This window comes from Falco biarmicus, chromosome 1 (assembly GCF_023638135.1).
Source record: "Falco biarmicus isolate bFalBia1 chromosome 1, bFalBia1.pri, whole genome shotgun sequence".
Taxonomy (NCBI): domain Eukaryota; kingdom Metazoa; phylum Chordata; class Aves; order Falconiformes; family Falconidae; genus Falco; species Falco biarmicus.
This window is the reverse complement of record NC_079288.1, coordinates 75696883-75710557: the sequence shown is the minus strand read 5'-3', so window position 1 is coordinate 75710557 and position 13675 is coordinate 75696883. Positions and strand designations below refer to the sequence as shown.

At 38.2% G+C, this 13675-nt stretch overlaps 1 protein-coding gene across 6 annotated transcripts in view; it reads left to right on the top strand.

The window, feature by feature from the left end:
• EVC2 (EvC ciliary complex subunit 2) overlaps positions 1-13675 on the top strand; it is an 80072-nt gene that overhangs the window by 19218 nt on the left and 47179 nt on the right. For all 6 annotated transcript variants that reach the window (XR_008821665.1, XM_056337718.1, XM_056337699.1 and 3 more), the window contains 3 exons: positions 40-102; positions 5562-5696; positions 7200-7351. Coding sequence is in view for 5 of the 6 variants with exons in the window: in XM_056337718.1 (XP_056193693.1) it covers positions 40-102; positions 5562-5696; positions 7200-7351 (350 nt within the window). In the remaining variant the exon portion in view is untranslated. The remainder of the gene's footprint in view (positions 1-39; positions 103-5561; positions 5697-7199; positions 7352-13675) is intronic.

The window sequence follows — 13675 nt, the reverse complement described above, 5'->3', positions numbered from 1 at the left end:
ATTTTTTTAATACATGTAATATTTTTGTATCTCTCTCAGAATAAAACACATCTTGTATCATTGACAGCTTCATTTACCATAACTGAAGAAGAAAAGATAAAGGTAATTTCTATGGTTTGGTATTATGTTGACTCTCCTGCTTAAACTTATGGACAATCTAAACTAAATCCTAGGAGCTAAAGATGTACTTATGTACTATATCTTGTCACTCAGTTATTTTATTATCATACAGAAGTTCTGCCTTCTCTTATTTTAAGAGGAAGAAAACGGGTGCCAGGATAGGAGGTCTTTGTTGTCTTAAAGCAGCAATATTTAGTATGGAAAATATACAAACTTCCATTATTCCTAGCCATGTTTTTGGGTTGGTTTTTCTTGAAGAATTGTCCAGGTACAGAGAACTGTGGTGAGGAACATGCTCACCTGCTCCAGGTCCTAGCCACTATGAGAAGGCTTTTTGCCCTTCCAAAAGGGTGGAGTTATCCGCCACCTATTGAGAAAAGGTTTCTATATCATGCTGATACACAAATCAGGAGATAGCTGTGGGAAGCCCGAGAAATAAAACTGCAGTAAGAGACACATGTAACTTACGTTTGCTTTTCATTTTTTAACTAGTCATCCTTCCAATATGACTTTCTGTTCTTGGCTTCTGAATTAACATGGTTTCTAAGAGGCCAAAGTAACCTTCAAAATTATGTTGACTGTAGCAAACAATGTTATTATTGTCGATATTTTTTTATTAAGAGAACTCTCCACTGCATCCATCCGTTTCATTGCTAGGGTAATCTCTCCACCAAACTTTTCTCCCCCAACACCTCATTACCTTGATAAGCTTGGGGATCTTTTTTTAAGGAGCTGTGGCTTGGTTGGCAAGAAGACTGTGATTGATTGTGTTCAGAGAGAAGAAAATAGTTTGTTTTACCCCCAAAACATTTTTGTCATGGTTGTACCATTTGAAATCTCAAGTTCATGTGGATGGGGCTTGCCTGAAGAGGTCCTGAGGATTAGACTGCTCATTCCTTCCACAGGCCTGTCCCATAAGTTCTTCTCCATCTTTAAAATCAGTAATCTATTTGGAGATTGGGCATAGGGGCCTCTTGTTCCAGTTTTCTCTTTTGCTGGGGATCTTGTGCTCTCTTAGCTTCTATTAGTGTAGTAGATTATAAGTCCAGACTTCGCTCTCACATAACTGAAGATCAGGTGCCCATTCTGTTAAAATGTAAGCCAGATTTAAACATGTTATAAAGCAAAACTGTACATGAGCTAGAGAACTCATTTTTCCTGGCTAAAGATCTAGTAAGATTTAAAAGGATTGGACGTTTATATAGTTAGGAGTTATGCTTGAAATTGCCATAAATGTATTTTTTTAAAACTCTTAATCTTAAAGGTGAAGCCATGCAGTAGCTGACTGGGTTAGAAAAACAGCTTCAGTGTGAATTGATCTGCAGCAGTTGGCAATGTCTAAGTTAAGACTAAGCTACATTGATCTCAGCCCACCATGAAAATTCCTGCAATCTATTACTATATTTAAAACTTTATACTTTATAGTGTGGGGGGGTTTCCAACTTGAACTTGATAGAATTCAACAAGTTCTTGGGGACTATTCCATAGTTAGGTAAAATTGGCTCAGCTGCGTTTGAGCTTACTTAGTGAGCAGGTCTTGTAATTAAACTGCGTGGTAAAAGTGTTAGAGAATACTGTTAATTTTTGAAAAATAAAGCTTAGAAATTATGGAACACATCATGTTTCACATACATAATATTTGCCTTTGGGCTGTGGCCAAACATAAAGTGTTTCAGTATGAAGTCAGTTTGTGCAAGGAAATTATGATCTGCTGAAAAAGGTGCGATGTATTGTATATCATTCATATCTTCAGCTGTCATAAATGCTCTCAATCTCAGATTTTATTTATTAAAGATCATTATTTAAACCTGTTCATGGGTGTGGTAAAACCAACATGTGTGAGCAAGTAGATACTAAATGTTGACTTTGGGGACAGAAAAGAGAAGAATTAATTACATAGTCATAGCAGTGCCATGCTAAGTTGGTCCCATCAGCTTTCACATGGTCTGCTTGCTCACTTGGCTACTGTGCTGTTCTTTAAATCAGTTTTACAAAACCTGTGGATTTTCTCATCTGCACTGCTGGAAGAAAGTACTTGGTTGCCTGTGACAAGGTAATTTTGTAGCTTATGAAAAAATGAGAGTGTTGCTTATCTGAGTGTTTGTGCCAGATGTCTTCCCACAGTGCTTCAGGGGTTGTGAGTACTGTGTGCCTCTGCCCATGGCTGGGTGGTTTTGATGCTGAATGGGAAGCTGTGGTGAAAAGTACAAAAGGAGGTTCTCACATCTAAGCACTTTGCATAGGATGGATGTTAGTAATTATTCTGATCTGATTTTTGCTCTGCTTGCTTCCCTCACCATCCTTAAATCAGTGGGAATGCAGCAGTTTGTGAAAGGAACTTGGGCCTGTGATGCTTCTTCCAGCTATTGAGATGGCTTAAGAAGTTAGCTTAAGGTTTTGAGGCTCACTGGCGTGTCAGCGGTTTGGAGGTTGGCCTGCAGTGCCGGCACTGGTCCTACTCTGTGGCTTGTGCTCTGGCATCTGCCCAGCACCATCCACTGTAATGCTTTCAGATGCCATTAGGCACCTGCTGTGTCCTGCTTGGATTTACAGCCCCCCCAATGACAGGGACTGTCCTTCCAGAACCCATTTTCTTAAAGTATAAAAGCACAAGATAATTCCCTGTCCATTTTTCTCCATTGGAGCTTAACCTCTGACAGAACTACCTACCTGATGCAGACTGACTGTCCTGCCATAAGTCTTATCTTTTACTTTACTTAGAAAAGCACAGGATCGTGCCCTACCCAGTGCTTTTTCTCCATCAAAACTTAACCAGCTTCATTTCAGCTTCACTGAACCCATAGCCTCACCAGATTCCTGCTTTCCCCAGAAGCCTAGAGAGATCCCTAAACTTCACAGAGTGCTTGGAAATCAGACAAATGTGAGTGGATTCAGACAAAATGATGAAGTGGTTCCAAAGCAGCATTATTTTTTTTCCCTAAGTATTATCTACAGCATCTCCCATTCCTTGAAAGCAGTGGGACCTCAGGCAGAGCCTTGGCGTGGCAGAGCTCAAGGATGACCTTTCTGTGATTCCCTCTTGGCCACCTAGTGCAACTGGAGAAAACTTAAGAGGAATTGCGTTTGTTCTAGGTTAGACATGGATGTTTGTTGGCTCAGTGACTGTTCAAGGGGTATGAGTTAAATCCTTTTGATCTGTGAGGGGAGTAAACACTGGGTTAGGGAAGGGAGTTACTTAATATTTACATAATTGTCTTTCAAATAAATTTAAAGATTAGGATGTTTTGATGCAAAGTGATGCAGCTTTAACTGAGCTCATGGCAAGGAACTGGGGAGCAGTGCAGTGTCCGAAGAAGAGGGAGCTGCCTACCAACAGTGATGCAGATATGCTGGGTGTCCTTAGTGGTCAGCCATGGTACAGGGGAGTGTAATGGAAGCAATTGGTCAAAGTAGTAGGAAGCTACATCAAGAAAAAACATTCAATGTGTTGGTAATTACACATGGAACCAGGGAATTAATGTGTTGCTCCTCTTTTTCTTTTCTTTGTTTCTGTTTAAAACGTAAAGATACTGAAAGGTATTAGAAGGAATTCGGCACATGGCTAGCTTATTTGGATAAATTCTCAGTCTCAAAACATTTTGGTGAACCTCAAAGTACTTCAAGGGTCTCATTTTTTTTTAGACACAGCCTTTCCTGAAACAGCTGTCTTTTCTATGTGGCTAGTTTGAGCTGAGAACTTGTCTTAAATGTTACATTAAAACTTACATTTTAAGTGAAGCACGAGGAATTCCTTTCACTCAGTGGATATGTTTTTAATCATTTCAGAGGAAAAAACATGGGGTACTTTTTCTATCGGGTATTTTAGAATGGTAAGTCACCCATTTCCAGTGGTGTATAGTTAAATAATGAAACACAATCCTCAGCATATACTATCGGTCACCTTAATGACACCCAAAGTCTGTCTTGCTGGGATTTGATCCCAGGACATGCTCTCAAAGACTTGGAACTTCAGTGATACGAAGAAAAGCTGTAAGTAAACAAAATCTGTCAGAATTAGACACCTAGCATCTACTTAGGCACTTAGGGACATAGTTTAGTGGTCGAGTTGGCGGTGTTAGGTTTACGGTTGGACTCAACGATCTTTTCAATCTAGATGATCCTATGATTAAAAACCAAAAATCCAAACTAAGGATACCTCTGTCAGTCAGAGGAACCATTGATCCTAAATATACAATACTTTGAAGGAAACCTTGGATCTTCTTGGAACTGTGCAAGTTCCAAATAGTAGCCTGTAATTAACATCTTGATGATCTCCTTGATACTGACATCATCGCCTCATTCAACTGAAATCATGTTGAAGTCACAAGCACTGAGCATCTCCAGCAGCTTTGAGGAGCTGAGCCTTTGAAACATCGAAGTCCAACATGAAGCAGTTCCTTTCAGTTAGAGGTGTGACAGATACTCAGTGTACAAAAACATATCAGAGAGAGAAAAGCTAGGCAGTAGAAGGTTAAAATTCTGCTGTTAAACTGGATGAAATAGTTTTCAAATTGTGGACCATGTTTAATTATCACTTCTTATGCAGAATTACTGTTGACTCCATGGAATGCTCTCGGATTTCTGCTCCAAGAGATGACCAAGCTCAACTTGCAAGCAGCCTGTTAATTATTTACACTTTCTAGTCCCAGCAGAGTGATTAGTTTGTGGTGAAACATTATACCAATAGCTGTGCTATGTTTTTCATCCAGAGATCTCAAAGAACTAAACAAACACTGGATTAACTTTTGCTACATGGAGCATGAAGTAAAAATTAATTTTTAATGCAATTCAATTTAAAGATTAAATTAAGAGCTAAAGTGAAAGCCTACAAAGTTGTTAGCTGGCTCACAGTTCAGTGTTCCTGCTCTTTTTTTCTGACTCTGGCTTACACAGAAACTGCAAGGGTGCATACAAATTGCGTGATTTTGTCAACTGTCAGTTACATATTTATTCTGAACTCATGTTGGTGCTTTTTCCCTATGGTGATTACTCAGTTTTATTGAATCGAGAAATGGTCATTAATTAAAAGAAGTCAACATTAGGCTGATTTTTCAGAGCCTCTGAGCAACATCAAATGCCATCAATTTCAACAAGACTTGGGAGAGTTTGGCAACACTGGAAAACAGGCTATTAAGTACAGCACACCCATGAGTCACTGCACCTAAAATTCAATCTGTGGGAGTTCTGTTGCTTGGAGTTACACAGTAATTTGGACTAGGTGAACATAATGAACCATGCTGACTTGAAGACCTGTGGAAAATATACACTTGTTTGAAAATATTAATAAATATATAGTGATTACAACTTAATGCTGAGAAACCCTGAAGTTGTATGAAGCCATTTAAAAAGAATTTATTATGTTGCTTACAGTTTCAATCTTTGAGTCTGATCTTTATATATGTTTAAAATGTAATTTTAATAATATGGTCTTTTAATTTCAGGTTTCATACAACCATGCCATCCATGCTGCAGGGTTCTTCATTGCTTTTTTTGTTTCACTTGTATTGACATGTGCTGGCTTTTTCATTGTTTACCGAACACAAATATTAAAATGGAATTTCCATGGTAAAAAAAAGGTGGGTCATAATGTCTGTAACAGTACTTTATTTAACATTGATCATATTTGGTGATACAACTTGCTAACTAACACAGATTGTCTAAAGAGCTTTTGAAGATAAATAAAAAGCCACCAGGTTATGGGTTAGATTTCCAGGTAATGCTATCTCTACAACCTCTAATCTTCAGTGCAATCAGATTTAGAGGGAAGTTTAAGAATGATAATCTGATTGAAAGAACTGTTGTACCTGGATGTTAACTTCAGACTGGAGGGAGATTACATTTTGGCTGTTAATTTCTTTTCATATTCCTCCCTTCCTCCTTTCCTCTTCGTCCCTCAAAATGAGAGGCAGGATGTCTGTGGGTTATAAGCAGTTGCCCAGAGAGTAGACCACTCACCTTGAGCACAGGAGACTTGGGTCCAAATTGTATTTCTGATCATCAGGAATAGGGATTTGAATTTTGGTCTCTCAATTCCTTGGATGTGCCCTAATCTCTTGAGTGATTAAGCAAAACAGTTGGGTTTGGGGGTGGAGCATTTTCAGTGCTTATCCAAGCTGTGCCAGTTTGGAGAAAGTATTTCAGTACATACTGGGATGAAGAAAGAAATTCCAGAGTCTGATAAATACTCATCAAGTTGGCCCAACTTCTAGCTCTTGCTTCTATTAATTATTTATGTATTTAAGTGAAGTGGAGCAACTTCAATGGGAGGGAACTGGAGACCTCAATCAGAATATTGCAGTGATTGGAGCAGTCCTGTAGGAGAGTTGTGCTCAGAGGTTTGAACCCGTCCTCTGCTTGGACAGTGGTGGATCTCCCATCCCTCTGAACTGACTAGAGGAGCTCACAAATCACTTCCAGCCTTAGTTTCTGTAGTTGAAAATTATGCCATCAACAACTTTTATTTCTTTTGGGTCTGAAAAAATAATCTGTTTAGATGAAAAGTGTGTGCCTTGTTTGTTTTACAGAAGAAGCTGTGGTAATGAGATAATAAAATAGGGCCAGTTTGGTCCTAGCATCGGATATTTATAGTGTCTTTTTTGTATAGTAATTTTATGAGCCCTCAGTCTCAAGGGAGTCTCACTGAACTGCAAACTGAGTCACTTCCATTGTTCATAGGATTCGTTTTTCATGTTGTTCACCTCATAATACTGTCATCTTGCCATATATAATTTGTATACTGTGGTAATTTAAAAAAAAAAAGGCCTAAAAAGTTTATAGTGCAAGATAACCTCCTAGAAGGCTTTCACAAGCCTACTGAAGTCGATGTAGAGTCTTTTGTCTTATGTTCATTTACTTTGTATTCCAGATCAGATATATACAAGAAGTTCAACCTGAAACAAAAGTAGTGTAATTGATTTCAGATACATATCTGATTTGCACAATCTCTTTATATGCTTTCCAGCAGTACAGTTTGAAGTTTGATAAGTACGAGCCTTCTCACCCAGTTACCTGCAATAAAATTAGGTCAGACAGTCAGTGTAAATTTTTGTTATAATCTGGTTTACTTTTTTTTTTTTTAGGAGATACACCATGAACTCAGCCAGAATCACAAACTGGAGCATTCTCAGTTTAATTCAGGTGATCTCTTTAGTGAAGATACAATTATGAATGACCAAATCATTGATATTCTGACCTTTGAAGAAACTGGGAACATGCGTCTGGCTTTAGAAGAGTAAGGATTCACTGCTATTGCATTACATTTATTACACTTATCATCAACTGAACCTTTGAATATGTTTTGAGTATCTGCCCTTTAATATTTTTTGTAGTGTCTATTTACACATATGACTGCACTACCTTAGGTTTTTGAACTGCACTAGTCACCTGTGAGAACTGAAAACTGTCATGTTTCATACGGCTTCACCTGTAGAAGTCAGCTCCATCTAGGCCTTAGACATGCAAGTTTCCAATCCAAACGTACACGTAGTTTTGCTTCTCTGTGCTTCACTAAGGGGAACTTTTCTGTGTACAAGAAAATGTTGAAAGGGTGTATTCTACTATTGCTGAACACGTTCTGCTTTCAAAAGGGTGGCTTTTGTCCTAGAAAAGAGAGCTCTTGCTGAGTGTCAGCATTGCTGTTTAGCAGCATATTCGGAAAAACCTGAATCAGAGTCTAAGGCGTGAGGGTTTGTACTGCTGCCAGAAAGATACCATGTAGCTGCAGTGAGAGGGACAACTGGGTAGAGCAGAGAAACTCTCCTGATGTTGTTGAAAGGCCAGTCAGGGCTGTTTGACAGAAACATGCCACTATTAAAGGTCATCTGTTCTTCAGCTGAATATGATAAAAAGGTCTGAGGTAAGGACAGATTAGATTTTGTTTGTTCAGTCTTGCTGTTAGCTTCTAGCAAGTTAGGTTACAGGCAGTATTATGCAACTAAAATCTGTAGAAGCTAAAAAGGATAAGTTACACGACCATGGAAGTAATTTTGTTTCTTAAAGGGTAACTAACAACATTATAATTTCCTACATTTCCTCGATAATTGGGATCATTATCTCTGTAAATTGCACATTGGTCCTTGCTTTTATAACTATATAGCAACTCAGGATTTGAGAAGATTTACCCTGAAAATCATTATGTAAATATTAAGAATAACAGGATCAAAAATTTTTTTAACTTGCTTTAGTATTTTACTTCAGGGATAGTGAATATATAGCTAGTTTGAAAATAAAATAAAATGCTGGGGCTATTTTCAGATATGTTATGGTTTAGAAAGGTAAATATTCTTGCAAACCTTTGGATAGGATTATTTTTATAACAGGATTGTTTCTAAACCCATGAAACAGGATTCATTTCTTTGCGTAAGTATCCAGGGGCTAAAGCTTTTTAATATTCTTATGCAGTTAGCACAAATGTCTGTCTTGCTTCCACTTCTTTCCTCACAGTTTCTATTTTCTCTGCCTCGAAGTAGTTAGAGCATTGCAGTGAATAAAGTAGATGCCCAATGGCAAACTGTCACTAACCTTCTTCACTTTCTGAATTATCTTTTCTTTCTTCCAGTATGAGGATAGTAGATGGACCACAAAGGTCTGGAGTTACAGTGGTTCCTGCTATGAAAGGTGATTGAAAGGGTGATAGACATTACTGTGAAGGGCTCAAATCAGCCTCTACCTGTTAGCAGTGGGGGTTAGATTATCCCAGTTCTCATTTCCTGTAGTTTTAAACTGGACCGTCTGATTTGTTTACCCTTAGGAGGTGACAAACAGATGTACTTAATCATATTTTTTTCTGTTCTTTCCTTCTTTTGATTGGCACTTATTGAATATGTGTATTCAATTACCTGTTACTCTCCTTTTTTAATGGTAATGCAGTTTATCTGACTGAGTGAGGATCTCTGCAATGTGAACTCCTTTACCAAGTTGCTCTCAGTTCCCTTTTTTACTAGGAGTGAAAAAGAGCGCTTCTAGGATATGATTATTCTCATCCCAAAGTAGACTTTCAAAATCAGTTGTATGGCTGCTGTGCCTGCTGATGCCCTGGACCCTGGGCTGATTAGCTCAACTCTAGGGATCTGGAGGTGGGTGAGATGAAACCCAGTCTTGCAGGCTGGTTGGTCAAAAAGGCTACAGCATTACTTTAAGGCCTATATTGAATACATGCAATATTGTTCCTGCTTTCTTCAGTAGCTATAATACATCCCTTCTTTTATCTCTCATTGTTAATGCTTAGATATTTATTTTATTGATATCTTCCTCATCTATAACATTGTTTCCATATTCATTCTGCAAGTTGGGGCAAAGCAGTCCTTTTATTTCTGATCTGCATTCTGTAAAGGTTTCGTTATAGTCTTGTACTTCATAAACTGTTGTACATTATCCAGAATTTTAACTGGTTCCAAAGATGAAGTTAAAATACTGTACCATTGCCTTAGGAGCTTCTGTGACAGTGATCTAGGCTAAAACCAGAACCAAGAAATTCTTCTGAATTCTACTGAATTACCTGCTTTGAGGATAGTGATTTGTAAAATATAAAGGGAAAAAGAAAGATGGTACATTTGTAATTCATTGATGGATAATTGCAGTCAATTTGAATGGATTCTCTGGTTGAATGAAATGTTGTAATTTTACTAATTGTGGTCACAATCAATTTTCCAATGATGTTGCGTTTTGTTTTATTACATTTAGTGATGCCCAATGGGATAGTTGGGTTTTCTGTAAGCAAATGAGCAACGAGGTTTGTATTGTCTCATAGGAGTGGCAGGCAGTATACTGAGGATAAGAACTGGGCTATTTTGAGCATAATTTTTTCATGTCATATGTATACCAATATGAATTTGATCATCATAATCCTGGATTTTATTATTTGAGGAAGCAAAAGTATAGGGGCTTTTCTTAGAGAGCTTTTGATACTTCAGAATATTTTCAACCAGCCAACGTCATCTTCCTTATATGCTAGCTTGATAATTCCTTCTGCATGTATGGGTGCAGCTATGTGTCACTTTCTCTACATGGCATAGGTGTAAGCTTAGCAACATAATGGATACATCTTTTTAAATTGCACTCTGATGGTAAATGTGGTTGGAATCATTCTGCTGCTTTGTTCTTTTGTCCAGATGCAAATGAAAAAATTACTTAGAAATGTAAGCACCACAGAATTTTTTTGTTCTCTTTATGACATAAAGCTATGTTAATAGTTAATGTCTTTTACAAAGTGGCAGTGCCAAATTGTTTAGCAAATACATTAAGAGCATGTGTTCAATATTTATGAACAGGTACATCTTTGGAGTGTAGACAGTTTGCACTGTCAGGAGGATTGGCTAGAGAACAAAACTTACTCAATATTTCATAAGGAAGCTTCTTAGTTACTCATTTTGTGAGTTTTGTCTTAATAAGTCATATCCTTAATGTACATTATGCAGCAAAATAGCTTGGCTTTTATTCTCAGTAGGTTCCTCACTGTGTATGTTCCTGAATATTGGCCCATTGGCAATGAATACTAATGAGAAGAAGCTATATGATTTGAATATTTGACATGCGCACTAGATCATACTCCAAAATGCCGTAGGTCTCTTTTTCTGTATGTCTAGAACAGAAAATGAAGAGAGCTGAGCAGTTTGGGTTTGTGTCCAGTGTGATGGACTCTGACCATGCTTATAGTCTCAGAAGACAGAGATACGTTAAAGGCAGCTTGATTCTGTTAAATGGCTTTCCATTACTGCAGCTTTACTTTTTCATCTTCATTTTGTACAGCTATGCTTTCTTGAGTTTGTCAAAGCTCTAACTGAACTTGAACCTGCTTGCTGATACACAATACATACTAGCAATTATTTTGGGAAATAAGTAATATGTATGCATTGCAGCTGATTTTTGTGTTTGGTTTTTTTTTCCTTATGGTAGAGGGCATTGAGGCCAATGTACAGGAGAACAGGATCAAACTGTCTATAGAGAGCCTTGACAGAAAAGTGAAAAACAATTTACTACTCTATTAGAAGTTCACGTTTTCTCTCTAAATGTAAATTTCTTGCTGTACATCCCAATTTAATTTGCTGAGGAGTAAATGTGTGGAATTTTTTAACCCTGAATTCAAATGGAAGGTAAGAATAAAAGATCACATTGTCTTAACAGTTGGACTTCAGTATTCCTACATAGAAAATGGTGAGAAGTAGTTATATTGTTAGTACAAAAAGTAATTGAGGTGCTAAATTTCTGTATTTTGTAACTTTTAAAAAGTGTAATCAAAATTTTAGATTTTTTTGAAGGGAGGGTATATTCATTGCTCCTTTTTTTTAGCAGTGTGCATAAAGCAGAAATACAACAATAAATAATATTCACATGGGTGTAACAACAAGATACAGTGAATACACATGGAATGAAACCCAGACCCTGCATTGGTAGTTCTGTGTTAAGAATGCTGTTGCTTATGGGGTTTTTTCCATCAGAGAAACGTAAATGATTAATAGGTGATAGGAGTCTATAAGACAGGGGAACTGAAGAAAACAAGTACTTTGAAATTAATGAGTACATAACTTTTTTCATCTAAAAAATGTCACTGATGTTGTTTAACTATGAAGAAATTGTATTCAGAATTATGAAGGTCATTTCTGCTGTCCACCCAGAACAATTCACCTCATGCAGAAAACAGTCTGCTTTTGAGAGCAGTGCTGTTAGTGATGCTTTGTTCCATATAATTTTGAAGGAAGACTGAGATTTGCTACCATTTCTGTGATTTGAGTACTCAGTCTTCTGAGTAGATCAGAAGAATCTTGAGTAGATCACAGTAAAGTTGGAAGCTCATCAGGCATTAATGCATAATGCGTATAGCCATAATATATATTTATGCTTTTGTTAGTATCCAGGCTGAAGTTAGTGCTTTTAAAATCAATGGTAAAATGCATAGTGAGTTCCCTGGAAGCAGGGCTCTGGAGTCTTTTTTACGCTCTTTTTGTATAGCAGTTATTCAGTGAGATACCATTTTCTGTGTTCTATTGCAAGAGCTATATTGTAGCTAGCTGTGGTTTTTAAATTGATTTGCTGAAGATCACTGCTTTATCAGTTTTCATACTTTCTGCAGTCAAAGCAGAGGTTCTTGGTCTCTTACATGCAGGATTTTTCAAATGTTTTTTTTAAACAGTTTAAGAATTGAAATACCTTTACTCTATATATCGCTGTAGAGAGTTAAAGGAATTTGATAGTAAAGCTGCTGCCAAGTCTAGTGCTTAGACTTTTGGCAGGTTTTTGTGATTTTTTTTTTTTTTTGTGAAGAGCTACTGGTCTCTCAGCTGAATTTATCATCTTTTTCAATGTGGGTTTTTTTTTGTTTGTTTGTTTGTTTTTGGCTGTATATCATAAGAATCCTATTTCTGGTTTTGTCAGCATTCTAACCTTTTCTGGAAGGCTAAACTTAACCTGTGACTCATCCATGTGAAAGCACCCGTAGATAATCATCACATACCTTTCTTAGCAATTTTTTTTACTGATGAGATGTCCTGTATTCTCTGTAGGCTCATGTTTGAGCTGTGCCGAATTTATGCTTGACTGTATAGGTGTCACAGGACTGATGGATGAACTTTCCCAGTTCAGAGCTGGCTGCAGGCCAGTACATCTGCTGGTGTAGCGCAGAGCATCTTCAGACCACTAGCCCAGGCAGGCAGCGCCCAGCCTGGCAGTAAGCAGAGAGCAGGGAAAGGCAGTGTGCCCCACGGTGGCACAGGAAGGCTGTAAAACTTGGGTTTGAGCAGTTGGTAGCTGTTGGTGGCTGTTCAGACTTCATGCCATTATCTCTTTGTTTCTGCTTGCACCCAGTTATGGTCTCCTGCAAAGGTTTGTGCCTCATTGTGTTGCAGCCTGTGTAAACCCCTGCCCTGAAATATTAGCAGTCTCTGTTGTGACTGGACCCAGTGGGAGAGCATGGGAAGCAGAAGAGGGAAGATAGGAGAGTGAGCCTGAATGGAGGCGCTGCACACAGTCTGCATTGACGTGGAACTTAAAAAAAAAAAACCACACCAAGACCCAAAAAGAACAAAAAAATCACAAACTCAAAAAACCCAAAACCCAAAACAAAGCACAGCCCAACATATTGATACTGTATTACTAACACGTCAGTAAATAGATGATTTAGGAAACAAACCACAGCTGCAGCTGAAGACCTTTGATGCCCATTACAATTGAATTAGCTTTCTTTTCTTACTGTTACCAAAGCCAGCACTACAGGTACTGTTTTCTGGCTGTGTGATTCTCCAAGTCCAACCCTTTCTCCATCTTCACTTCTCTGAAGTGTGATAAGACAACACAGACCATAACACTTCTTTTCTGTCCTCTTTTTTCCTTTCCTCACTGCAGCTGTCCCATTGGCACTGTGGCCATGGATGCAGGACATCTGCTGCTCTGGCTCAGACTGTAGTAGTGTGTGGCACTGGCCTGGGGGCAGTTGTGTGTCTGTCTGTCCTTCCCTGGCAGCCTTCCTCTCTCCAGCTGGAGCTGGTGCATCTGTGCTGTGGTGCTCCCGAGTTACTGCTGCAGCAGGGCATCCAGGACAGTAGAGACAAACCATCCATATGTG